This window comes from Hibiscus syriacus, unplaced genomic scaffold, assembly GCF_006381635.1.
Source record: "Hibiscus syriacus cultivar Baekdansim isolate YM2019G1 unplaced genomic scaffold, ASM638163v2 tig00110467_pilon, whole genome shotgun sequence".
In the NCBI taxonomy this organism is placed as follows: domain Eukaryota; kingdom Viridiplantae; phylum Streptophyta; class Magnoliopsida; order Malvales; family Malvaceae; genus Hibiscus; species Hibiscus syriacus.
The window spans coordinates 1,460,090-1,474,071 of NW_024062749.1; the positions used below are offsets into that span (position 1 = coordinate 1,460,090).

At 35.3% G+C, this 13,982-nt stretch overlaps 1 protein-coding gene and 1 pseudogene across 1 annotated transcript; both read right to left on the reverse strand.

Moving 5' to 3' along the window:
- Window positions 1–1,968: 1,968 nt before the first annotated feature.
- LOC120127270 (protein DETOXIFICATION 34-like) lies at window positions 1,969–4,009 on the reverse strand. Its single transcript, XM_039145216.1, has 7 exons — window positions 3,695–4,009; window positions 2,999–3,624; window positions 2,864–2,920; window positions 2,537–2,775; window positions 2,323–2,441; window positions 2,155–2,241; window positions 1,969–2,070 (listed from the first exon to the last, which is right to left on the reverse strand). The coding sequence occupies exons 1-7, from the start codon at window positions 4,007–4,009 to the stop codon at window positions 1,990–1,992; spliced, it is 1,524 nt and encodes a 507-aa protein (XP_039001147.1). The 3' UTR covers window positions 1,969–1,989.
- A 1,528-nt stretch (window positions 4,010–5,537) lies between these two features.
- LOC120127335 lies at window positions 5,538–6,158 on the reverse strand (annotated as a pseudogene).
- Window positions 6,159–13,982: the final 7,824 nt, after the last annotated feature.

Here is a 13,982-nt window from a genome sequence, read left to right on the forward strand (position 1 = left end):
GACTCCACGATTACATGACATCTTCAGGTAAATGAAGAACACCCCACGACTGTATGTCGTCTTCAGGTAAATTGAGAAGACCCCTTGAATGCACGCTGTCTTCAGACCAATAAAAAGCCCTAGTTCATGAAATAATATGGTGATACCTTATATGGGAAAAATATTTTTCCCACAACCCTATATAGGCAAGGAAGCCATAACATCCTAGTAACACAACAGAAAAACTGGCAAAATGGATGAGATAATGTAAGTGGGATTTTTTAATTCCGAAAATAATCCAACTCGGGAATTATTTTCCCATCTAGGTTGAATTGAACAGTATCAATCTAAAGACGCCAGGTGCTTCACGCATCTTCAAGTTAAATATGAAGACTCCACGACTGCATGATGTCTTCAGGCAAATAAAGAAGATCCCACGACTGCATGGCGTCTTCAGGCAAATTGAGGAGACCCCAAAAGTACACGACGTCTTCAGGCCAATAAGAAACCCAAATTTAAGAAATAATTTGATGAATACCTTATATGAGAAAATTATTTTTCCCACAATCCTATATGAACGAGGAAGCCCAACAAAACTACTACCTAACAGATGAAGAAAACAACACACAATGCTTACAAAGATATGCCTCAAGCAGCACACAACACAACTGAGTCTGAGAGTTAATATGATTAATCCTATTAATGCGTTTCCTGCTAAACTGGAAGCCATTGACCTTCCTGATCAGAGCCCCTGAAAATTTTGCAGTTACGCTCAAACCACACAAAATATAAATGGGCACTCCAAGTCACCTTCATGATAAAATCAAAGACCTGCCCTTGAGAAAATGAACAACACACAACAACTCATGGTCCCATGACATAACATGTTACAGAATGTAAATTATTTTAGTTATACAACTATTGAATGAGTGTAAATCATGGTTGAGATTAAAAGTTGAAAATAAAAATATTTTTTGTATAAAAAAATCACAACCATCAATTTACGTCCAACTATCCTAAATAAACACAAAAATAAAAGGGGTCTTGGAACAAAGACAGAAAAGAGTAGGGAGTCAAAATGTAATATAAAAAACATAACCTGGGAAGTGGCGGAAGGCCCCTCGAATTCTTTGCGGAGGTTCTTTATTAAGTTTGACTTTTAACATAGTCCATTTTGGTCTGGTATAATGATTGACCAATGATTAATAAATGATAATTATATTTAATTTATACAGGAATTTATAAAACGTGATGTTTTTTTTGGGGAAAAGTATTTAGAAAAATGACAGGCTAAATATGTTCAATTATTTTAGTGATCAATTATTTCTGAAAGAGAGAAATTTTTAAATAAGATTATTAAATAATTATTTAATATATTTATCGTCATACGTAATGTAAGGATAATTATAGGTTGAATCGAGTTATGCTTAGTTTAAATTCAAATAAAATTCGAGTATTATATCATTTTACTCAATTTGTGTGTACATACACAAATCAAGTGGTCTCAATAGTTGAGGGATAATTGTTATCTCTTGAGGTATATGGTTCGAGAACGATATCTAGAGAGATGTTTATCTGTTTATATCAAATAATTGAGAGTCTTTCGAACATATATTACTCTTGTATTTGCTTCATAGTTCATACTAATAAAAAAATCTCAGGACTGTTTTGTGTTTTTCTTATTTTGAATTTAAAGAATTATTCTCTCTTAGTATTTGGTCCTAGTTACATCCTAATAATATAAACTAAAAAATCATAAAAGAAATAAATAATATAAATTTATAATTTAGTTACATTATCTTAATAACCCAAAATTGTGTTTTAATTTTTCACTAAATTATAGTTACAAATTCGTTATCTAACATGTTTTCATTCGGTAACCAACCCTAGCTATTTACATACATGTTGCCATGTACTCTTTGCGTTTGGCTATTTTTTTAAGTTTAAAACTATACTATGCTCCAAAAGCAAAATTTTCTCTAAAAAATGGTACAATCTAAGATCTTAGATTTATTCGGACAAGTCGAGTCCATGGGCGGGGACGTGCATTTCAGCTCCCCATTGCCGCATCCGTTCTGATGCTTGTTCAACCTGTACAAAGGACCGATCCATGTTTAGATTTTGACGAGCTTCGCTCAATATTCATTAATGTTTACGAAAAAAAGGATGTCCCACCTCTGTGTTCCAATTAGTTTTGTAGATAATATACAAGAGGATCAGCGTCTGCAACAATGTCCCACAAATCATGCCAATCCAGATTCCCTGCAAGAACAGTGACCCGTTAGAAATGTTGAAAATCAAATGAAAAATGAGGTATTCTTGGTGAGAAGAAGATGAAATGACCTCCACCCCGAAATGGGTACGATAACCGAGGAAAAATCCAAGTGGGAGGCCAACAATGTAATAGCAGAACAAGTTTATATAAGCTACCAAGGCTTGCCAACCTCCTCCCACGGCAACACCTGCAGTAGCAAAATGATGTCACAAGTTATTTGACCTCACAAATGCTGGATTTTAACTTGTGTTTGGGGCATGGGATTTCAATTCAAATGCTGACCCGATATAACTGGCTGCACGCTGTTTAGCACCATGGTTATGCAGAGCAGATGAGCCAAACGAGCCACGCCCTTTTGCATCTCTATACTTTCCGTAAAGACAACAGCAAATTTGTTTCGAGTATTCCAGATTAACATTGCAGAAAGTATTCCTATGAGAAGAGATTGTACAACCGTGATTACCACTGAATATTTCGCGGCTCTAGGATGTGCTAATCCGAGTTCATTAGACACTCTTACACTGAAAACAACAACAACCATGTTCAACATCAGTTCTCCAAAGGGACAGGGTTTAACATATGAAAATTGTTGGAATTTTTGGGGGTTACCTTATGGCTGCATTTATTCCTATAAATAACATGCCTTCCCAACCATTGATGTTCATGCTGAAACATTGAGTTGAAAGAAACTCAATTAATTAAAAACAAAACAGAGAATTAGAGTAATGATTGTGATATGAATACCAGATAGAAAGAGAGCCGACTGCGATGATGGGATCTTCAAGGTGACCGGTGAGAACAATTATCATCATGAAATACCAAACTTCTAAGCAAAGCATCACGGCCGAAGCTATAGAAAGTTTGGTGAAACCCCAAAGATCCTTAAAAGCTAACCACGATAGCCCGGTCCAACCATCCTTGCACCAGCATACCACATATACAAGTTGAGCCAGGGCAACCAACCAAGCAGAGATGTCGTAAGCCACTGCCGCACCTATAGTACCCCACTTGAACACGATAACCAGGAGGTAAATTATCACAATATGACCAATGAAAGCAGCGAAGCCTATCCAGGCCAAGACCCCAACCTTGCTTTGTGCCTGTAGGAACTTTTGCGTTGGGAAATTGATGGCCAATGAGAACATTTGAGGTAGAACTTGCATGGTGAAATCTCCGGCGAGATCTACGATTCCGGGCTCTTGTCCGAGGAGTTTCAAGAGTGGGGTGGCATATAAGTAGAGCGGCAACAACACGAAACACGCCCCAAATGAGATTATCCACAACTGCTGCATGTATACGCCTAACATTTCTATTTGTCCTGCACCAAATGCCTGCCCGCATAGCGTCTCTAATGCACTCGCCATTCCAAGCTGCAGATTCAATGAACAATTGTAAAGATTTTGCTCTAAATAGAGGACATACAACATTAGAGAAGCTAACCATGAAGCCAAAAGAGAAGTTTGCGATGACAGATAAAGCAATGGCGACAGCCGAAAGCTCAATATCACCGATATGTCCGGCAAAGATATTGGTGAAGGAGTTGATCCCATAATTACACCAAATATTGAATGCAATAGGAGTAGCTATGGACCATAGCTTGGAGGACTCGATATGCCATATGTTTTTCGCATCGGCAAAGCTTTGTATCCGAGGATAATCCCCTGCCTCGATGATTAAACACGTCGGTGCCGGATGCAGCTCCGTAATTTCGAAGGGGGAGATCCGTGATGATGCACTGCCAAGTTGATCCTCCATAAGTTTCTGCGTAAGAGATGAACTCCTTAATATTTGCAATTTTGGCTCACTTTGAGCCCTTTGATTCTTCTGGTTTTATGTTCGATTTTGCGGATTCAAGTGAGTCAATATGAAGAAAAATCACTCTCTAACTATATATATTTTTTAAAAATAATTTATATATTTGCTTTTTTTGGAAGTTTACAAAAAGGGTATCAGCAGGTGATGGATTTTGGCTATAAACTAGGATGACCATGGAAACAAATCAGCATCAAACAAGAGGGAAGGAGTGAGTTGACTGAGTCTTAGCCTCTCAAGCCTTTAGGACAAGCATTATTCATCATCTTCAATTGGTCTGCTTATCATTAATATAGTTATTTTCTGTTGCTGGAGGAGGGGTCCCGTATCTTGTGCTGTGCAAGCCCTGAAATAAAGCTGTGTAACGTGTAGACTAGTCCACGGTTTAAATGAGAATATGTCATAACTTTTAAGCTTCTGGTTCAAAGGCTTAAACGTGTAGACTAATCCACGGTGATGTATATTTGGGCTACATTCCAAAATTGTCAAGGTTTCGTTTCCCCACAGATCAACCAGAAACGTCATTGAGCTCTTTGTAAATGAACACTTTGAGATTCAACCCCGGGAAAACATCATCACCATCTTTTCCCTTGTTCTCTACTACAAAATCACTCCCATGAACCCCAAAGCAACAATAGACCTGCCGACCAAAACCTTAGTTTTGAACACATTGTTCTTCACTACTCTTACCACCCTAACATAAAAGACATTCTTATTTGAACCATATGTTCCTCAAATTCAACAAAGTCCCATGCACATTCTTACACAGATTAGTCCCCCCATCATGATACATTCCAATACAAGAACATGTACTGAAACAAGACTTCTCACAAAGTACCTCTAAACAACACTGTATTTCCTCCATCGAACCTTACATCACCAAGCTCCTTAAACCCATCATTATCACCACAAAATCCATCGCTTTCTCGTCTGCAACCTCTAGTAAAATCCCCATAATTCCAACCAACTTCATCAAAAGGCCTATATCCGTTAAGGCAATCACAAGATTTTAACACTGCACTCACAGAGCAAGATTTAGGAAATTACAGTATTAGCACTTCCCTAATTAAAATTCTTTTTTTACCAAAAATAAATAAATGGTTAATGAAAATGGTTTTGCGAGATGAACATTGAATCGCCTGTGGAGGGGCCCTATCCCTACCTGCTTTAATTTGATTTTACCATTAGTTTTCTGGTGGTTGCGAAAATATAAGAAATTTGACGTTATCTTTTAATATTTATATTACATCATATAACATTTTACAATTTTTTACATGATATGAACTAACAATATATAAATACTAAAGGAAAGATAGATTACACTGAGGAATTCTGGTTTTAATCTTAAGAATTCAAATCAACATTTTTAACTTAATAATTATCACTTTTTTTTTCCAAATAATCTTCAGCGGTTCAGCATTAAGAACGGAAACCTTGATCCGTGTACATTAACAACGTACAATTTTCACTAAACTCGTGTAAAAATACTAATGAAAAAATAAAGCCTTTTTGGACTAAGGCAACAAATTTACAATTCGGCAACCGACCTGTACTCACTGTAAAAATCGACGGACCCGGAAGCTGCCCAGAGCCGGTGATTAAACTCCTCCTGCAACTCATCAGGCACAAACGGTGTCCTACAAAGCGGGCACGTTATCTGATCTTGGTCCATCCAACGGTCCAAACACGCCCTGTGGAAAACATGCCTACAGTTCCTCAACCACCTGATCTCTTCCCCCTTTTCGAACTCATACATGCAAACTGCACAACTCTCCGGTGGATACCCTTTCACCACCACACGCTCCTCGTACTTTATAACCGGAAGAATTTCCCGGATCAGGAGAACGGACACGGGCGTTTACTCGGTCGTCGTTCGTGTCGGGCTTTCCGGCCAGACGGTGACCGTTTCGAGGATTTCGGAGAGTCCGAGATAGTTAAAAAGTGAAACAATTAACTTCCGGATAAAACCCAGAAATGAGAGGGCGTGAACTAATAATTTTGGTAGGAAGAACACTTCAGTGTAACCAACCGGAAACCCCGTAAATAAACAAATAAAATCGAAACTATAAAGAGAAAGCTTCGTTTTGCGTATTTATAGAGAGTCAAAAGGGGGGGAAAACGAGTGAGGGATAGACGCACGAGAGGAAACTTATGTTATTTTCAGCTACGAATTCGTGTGGAGGGGTAGTTTTGCGGTACGGCGCCTAAAAAACGGTTAATATATGGTGTGACCGGTTAAACAAGTGATCGGTTAAAATTTAGACCGGTTATGTTATATTATTTAACCGGAAATATTATAAAGTACAATAACATACTAGGTAGCGCTTATATAATGTAATAGGTAGCGCTTATATTTACGTATTTTATAAGTAAACTGGTATATTTATACCGATAGCATTACAAATTTACCTATTACATTATATTATATTGAAAGTGTCCATACTTTTTATAAAAAAGATCGATATTTCTTTTAAAGTTATGTAATTTATGTTTCAATTTTTTTTAATAGTGTTTCATGTTTTCCACCTACAATATTAATTTAATAATTTCATTTGTACAAAAAATAATTTGATTGTTTTGATATTTTATAAAATATTATTTAGAATTTTTAATTTAATAATAATATATATCGTAACGTAAAAAATAAATCATTAGACGCCTATAATTACTAAATTAATATCTTAAAACTCACTCAAAAGATAACCTTAAATTAATGTTTTCCACAGTGAGCATTGCAAATTTACCTATTACATTATATTATATTGAAAGTGTCCATACTTTTTATAAAAAGGATCGATACTTTTTTTAAAAGTTATGTAATTTATGTTTCAATTTTTTTAACAGTGTTTCATGTTTTCCACCTACAATATTAATTTAATAATTTCATTTACACAAAAAATTATTTGATTGTTTTGATATTTTATAAAATATTATTTAGAATTTTTAATTTAATAATAATATATATCGTAACGTAAAAAATAAATCATTAGACGCCTATAATTACTAAATTAATATCTTAAAACTCACTCAAAAGATGTATATACCTAAATATGTAGTTAACAAACATACCTAAATATGTAGTTATTGTACATACCTAAATTTAATGATAATATACTTGTAGTTATTGTACATACCTAAATATGTACTGCGAATTTAATGTTGTACCCACCCTTTAACTACCACTACCAATGCCACATCCTATTGAAAGCAGCACGACAAAAACATGTTCAAAATGAACCTTTGTTTACATCTCCATAAACTCCTGGAGCACTGAACTTGCACAACAAAATTTTTGCCATGGATAATACTGATGTAGACAATGTTAAGCCAACCGAGGAATGCCATGAAGTACATAATGTTGATGAATCTGACAGATTGGTTGGTCAGCTCTTCTGTTCACGTGATCAAGCTTGGCACTTTTACAAGGGATTCGCACGGGAACATGGGTTTAGTGCACGTAAGGGAACAACACGGCTTGACGTGGAAGGGAATGTGAAGACACAAGAATTTTGTTGTTTCAAAGAAGGGTTTCGAGTATCAAAAGTCAATACTGTTGATCGTCAACGTGCTCATACGCCAGTCACAAGAACAGGATGTAAGGCTAGAGTCGTAGTTACAGCAACAAATACAAACGATCAGTGGGTTATAAGTAAGTCTGATCAGAAACATAATCATGCATTGTGCACATCTGCTATGACACCATTTATGCGTTCTAATAGAGCTGTAAGTAAGGCTGATATCGATGAGGCAACAACATTGAAAGAGGTCGGTGTTGGCACGTCACAAGTAATGAACTATTTAACGCAGCAGGCAGGGGGCTATCATAATGTTGGATTTACACATAAAGACCTCTACAATGCACTTCAAAGAGGTAAAGCAAAGGAAATCGTCGATGGGGATGTGAATGCGCTTATTGCCTACTTTGATTATAAGAAACATGATGATCCCGGGTTTTTTATGACATACTCGGTAGACGAATCGGGGGCATTGTATAATCTTATTTGGTCGGATTCTACATCGAGATCGGATTACACATGCTTCGGTGATGTAATTGCGTTCGACACAACGTACAAAGATAATTTGTATGGTCGAGACCGTTGGACTTCCGTGTCGCCATCAACTTCACATTTTGAAGCAATTGGACTACACATATTTGCCCGAGACTTTGATTCAAAGTAGGTGGACTAATGATGCGAAGGCTTCTGCACCCAGCTATGTTGATTTGAATGTGTCTCAAGAAGTGATGCAAATGGCAAGGTTCGCTGCTCTACGTTCAACGTCAAGTAGGTTATGCTACATTGCATCAAAGACAGACGAGTCTTTCAAAACCGCAAGAGATGAGATGAAAAAACTAATAAAAGAATTAGAAAACTCGTTTGGTTTGAATCATTCAGTCAACCAGAGCATTGTAGTAAACAATGTTCGTGACCCTCAACGAAAATAACGCAAGCGAAAAGAAGTGCCGAAGAACAAGGTCGAGAAGAAAATTAGGCGATGTGGGTACTGCAACGGTGAGGGGCATAACAAACTAACATGTCCTCAAGTCAAGCTTAGTTTGAGTACAAGCACACAGCCTACATCAACTGATTTTTTCGAAGACGGAATGGAATGACAACGATCTCCATATAATATATCGTAAGTATCAACATGACTCATATTGTATGTACATATAAATATTTTGAATGAAGGAAGAAAAATCGCGTTACTTAAAATTATCGACACTTTTTTAAATGGTATCGACACATTTTTCTTCCAATATGGACATAAAGTACCGACACAATATTAAAAAGTGTCGATATAGGTTGTAGACCTATTCGCGCATAAAATCGGTATATTTATACCGGTTATATTACAAAATTATCTATTATATTATAAATCTGGGTTCCGATGTGTAAATGTCGATACTTTTTTAAATCGTATCGACACATTTTTCTTCCAATATGGACATAAAGTACCGACACAATATTATAAAGTGTTGAGATAGGTTGTAGACCTATTCGCGCATAAAACCGGTTTATTTATACCGGTTATATTACAAAATTATCTATTACATTATAAATCTGGGTTCCGATGTGTAAATGTCGATACTTTTTTAAATCGTATCGACACATTTTTCTTCCAATATGGACATAAAGTACCGAAACAATATTAAAAAGTGTCGATATAGGTTGTAGACCTATTCGCACATAAAACCGGTATATTTATACCGGTTATATTATAAAATTATCTATTACATTATAATTATGGGTTCCGATGTGTAAATGTCGACACTTTTTTAAATCGTATCGACACATTTTTCTTCCAATATGGACATAAAGTACCGACACAATATTAAAAAGTGTCGATATAGGTTGTAGACCTATTCGCGCATAAAACCGGTATATTTATACCGATTATATTACAAAATTATCTATTACATTATAAATCTGGGTTCCGATGTGTAAATGTCGATACTTTTTTAAATCGTATCGACACATTTTTCTTCCAATATGGACATAAAGTACCGACACAATATTATAAAGTGTTGAGATAGGTTGTAGACATATTCGCGCATAAAACCGATATATTTATACCAGTTATATTACAAAATTATCTATTACATTATAAATCTGGGTTCCGATGTGTAAATGTCGATACTTTTTTAAATCGTATCGACACATTTTTCTTCCAATATGGACATAAAGTACCGACACAATATTAAAAAGTGTGGATATAGGTTGTAGACCTATTCACGCATAAAACCGGTATATTTATACCGGTTATATTGCAAATTTACCTATTTTATTATAATATGTTGAAAGTGTCCATACTTTTTATAAAAAGGATCGAAACTTTTTTTAAATATATGTAATTTATGTTTCAATTTTTTAACAGTGTTTCATGTTTTCCACCTACAATATTAATTTAATAATTTCATTTGCAAAAAAAATTAGTTGATTGTTTTGATATTTTATAAAATAATATTAAGAATTTTTAATTTAATAATAATATATACCGTAACGTAAAATAAATCATTAGACGCCTATAATTACTAAATTAATATCTTAAAACTCACTCAAAAGATAACCTTAAATTAATGTTTTCCACAGTGGAAAAAGTATAGACACTTTTATAAAAAGGATAGATACTTTACAATATATTAAAAAAGTATAGACACTCAAATGTATATACACAATATAATCACACCAAAATATAAATACACAAGAATGTTCAAATAATGTACCGACAAACAAAATTAATCCGATGAAAAAGGGTTGTTTCTAACGAAGTCGGAACATTAGAGGCCTTCAACAAATTTTCCAAATACTCTCGTATGTTTCCGCCTTTTTCTGAGGACATACATAAATAATTTCAATTATCAAACTAATGAGGTGCAATTTTACTAACAATAAATTAAATTCGCATAAGCATGAATAAATTTGTGTCATACCTAGAGCTTTGTCGTTCGAATGGGAAGCAGCGTCAAAGGTATGTGGACATATGTAATTGTATTTCTATATAAACACATAAGTTGTTAAAATAATCAATGTCTGAACACCTGTTCAACTGGAAAAACATATTGTATAAATGCAACTTACCTGATTATAAATCATTTTTTCCGCTGAATCATCGACCAAAAGTGTATTTAGCTCGTTAAAATCTGGACACGCGTTCCAAACATCATTGAGATCTTTACAGTAGGTAACAGAATCGTATGTTTTGCATTTTTTTGATCCTGTTCACAAACAGTCGAACATAAATATGTAGGAATCATAGACAACGAAAAGTCAGCAAACTGTAATGACATTCATCTTACCCACACGAATAGAAAATGCTCGGAAAATACAGGTAGTTTCTCAAGTACACGGTCGACATTATGCCTGAGATTGTAATCAAGTTTGAATGTTAACATTCAAATGTATATTAACGATTTTGACTACAGTAATTCAATTGCCTCAAACATGTTCTAACCTCATCTTTGAAGACCAAAGGGCAACAACAAAATTGTCGACACAAAATTGCATAAATTCAAATAATCCTCTTCTGAGGACAACATCTACAACATGAAGAAAATGAGATTAAAGTTCTACGCTTATATGTTAAAATAATGGAAACAAAAGAATAGAATTAAAACCTGCCGACAGTCTTGGGATGTAGGCAAGGACACCATTGAGATCAAAAATTAAAAGTTTTCTTGAAGGCGGCGTTGCAGACACGATATACTTGTTTGGATCATCATCTTCATCATCATCATCATCATCGTCATCATCATCGTCATCTTCATCGTCAGCTTCATCTTCTGTGACCGCTTGGTTGTCCACATCTGTTAAAAGAAAATAAAATAAAGTTCAGAACGTGTAAATGTTAAGAAACATAGATAATGAATTACCTAACTCGTTTGATGTCGTTGACGTAATTCGTTACGCAACATGGAGACTTCACGTTGCAATGATGAAATATCGGATCGCATTCCACTCACAAGGGAATCAATATGCTCCCGAAAATTGATCATGTATTCCATCACGGTCTTAATTGTGACATCCTCTGCAACTGGAGCTTCTTCCATCATTGCGTCTCCACTTGGTTGCTCTTCTTCATGGCCAACGGGGTCCATTTCCTCCCTCTCTTGATCTAATCCGACCTCCTTGACACGCTTCCAACCGAGTTTTTCAACAAAATCATATCCCGCTTTTTTAATAAATACCATGTCAATCTTGCGGGTTAATCGAACAGGGGCGTCATGCGAAAAATCAACTTCCTTCTTCTTCAACAGATGGGTGATGACACATCCATATGGTAGTGTAGTTGAAATTGTTGCTCCCTTTGTGACCATATATACAATTGTATTAAATATGAGTTTTGCAATGTTTGGAGCCGTTTTGGATTTATACTTTGCTATCCACCAATAATCGCTGTCTCGAAGCGTTGAATGTTTTCCCCCACTAGGCAGGATATACCATGTGAGCATTTTGTGAAACACTCTCGACTCTACATCGAGGTGAATTGGGCTATTTCTAGTAACCCGTTTAATTGTAGACCAATCTACACCATTTTCATCTGAATCCCCTGTATTCGCTACACCTAAACCCTCCGCAATAGTTTCTGGAGATATATACATATCCTTCCCCATGTGTATTAATTCCTATTATATTAGTCTTATTAGGCTCGTGCTGTAAGGAAGCATTGTTGTAGAAGACTCTAACTAGGTTGGGATAATATCTTGGTTCTACACCAAGGAATTCAAGCCAACCCCAAGATGTAAATGTGGATTTAAAACTAAATGCATATTTATCATCAAACAAGAAACCCATGTCAATGACACGTTCGGGACGAATCTTCATTTCTTTAAAACTCGTCTGCCATCTTTGTTTCTCCATGTCGGATCTAAAGTTCAGAGTTTCGAAGGACCTGATTTCCTCAGAAGAATCGTTTGTTACAGAAGGAGGTGGTTGAGAAGAACTGGGTTGAGAAGAGCTTTGAGAAAGACCTCGCTTCTGACGCTGACGTTTTGGAGCCATTTTGGTTGGATGCTACCCCTATTACAATGGAACACAAACACATTCAGGATAAAAACTCCAATATAGAAATCAATCAAACCCATAAAATATCGATAAATTTACCTGAATATCTGATCGTCACTTATGATAACGGTAGAAGAAAGAGGAAGATCTGCCTGCTTGCCTTTATGTTTAGGGTTTCTCGATTAAGAGTACTATATCGTAAACGGTGGAAAACACTTGAAATTTAAATTAGTATCGACACAAACTATATTAGTGTCGACACATTTTTAGACATATTCTCTCATAAAACCGGTAAAATTGTACCGGTTAGATTGAAAAATTACATATTACATTATACTTTTGGGTTCGATGATTTTGGGATCGACACTTTTTATATATGGATCGACACTTTATGGGTGCACCCTGTTTTCCATTCATTCTGGAAAACAAATATCGACACAAACTATATTAGTGTCGACACATTATTTAGACATATTCTCTCATAAAACCGGTATAATTGTACCGGTTAGATTGAAAAATTACATATTACATTATACTTTTGGGTTCGATGATTTTGGGATCGATACTTTTTATATATGGATCGACACTTTATGGGTGCACCCTGTTTTCCATTCATTCTGGAAAACAAATATCGACACAAACTATATTAGTGTCGACACATTATTTAGACATATTCTCTCATAAAATAAGTATAATTGTACCGGTTAGATTGAAAAATTACATATTACATTATACTTTTGGGTTCGATGATTTTGGGATCGACAATTTTTATATATGGATCGACACTTTATGGGTGCACCCTGTTTTCCATTCATTCTGGAAAACAAATATCGACACAAACTATATTAGTGTCGACACATTATTTAGACATATTCTCTCATAAAACCGGTATAATTGTACCGGTTAGATTGAAAAATTACATATTACATTATACTTTTGGGTTCGATGATTTTGGGATCGACACTTTTTATATATGGATCGACACTTTATGGGTGCACCCTGTTTTCCATTCATTCTGGAAAACAAATATCGACACAAACTATATTAGTGTCGACACATTATTTAGACATATTCTCTCATAAAATAAGTATAATTGTACCGGTTAGATTGAAAAATTACATATTACATTATAATTTTGGGTTCGATGATTTTGGGATCGACACTTTTTATATATGGATCGACACTTTATGGGTGCACCCTGTTTTCCATTCATTCTGGAAAACAAATATCGACACAAACTATATTAGTGTCGACACATTATTTAGACATATTCTCTCATAAAATAAGTATAATTGTACCGGTTAGATTGAAAAATTACATATTACATTATACTTTTGGGTTCGATGATTTTGGGATCGACACTTTTTATATATGGATCGACACTTTATGGGTGCACCATGTTTTCCATTCATTCT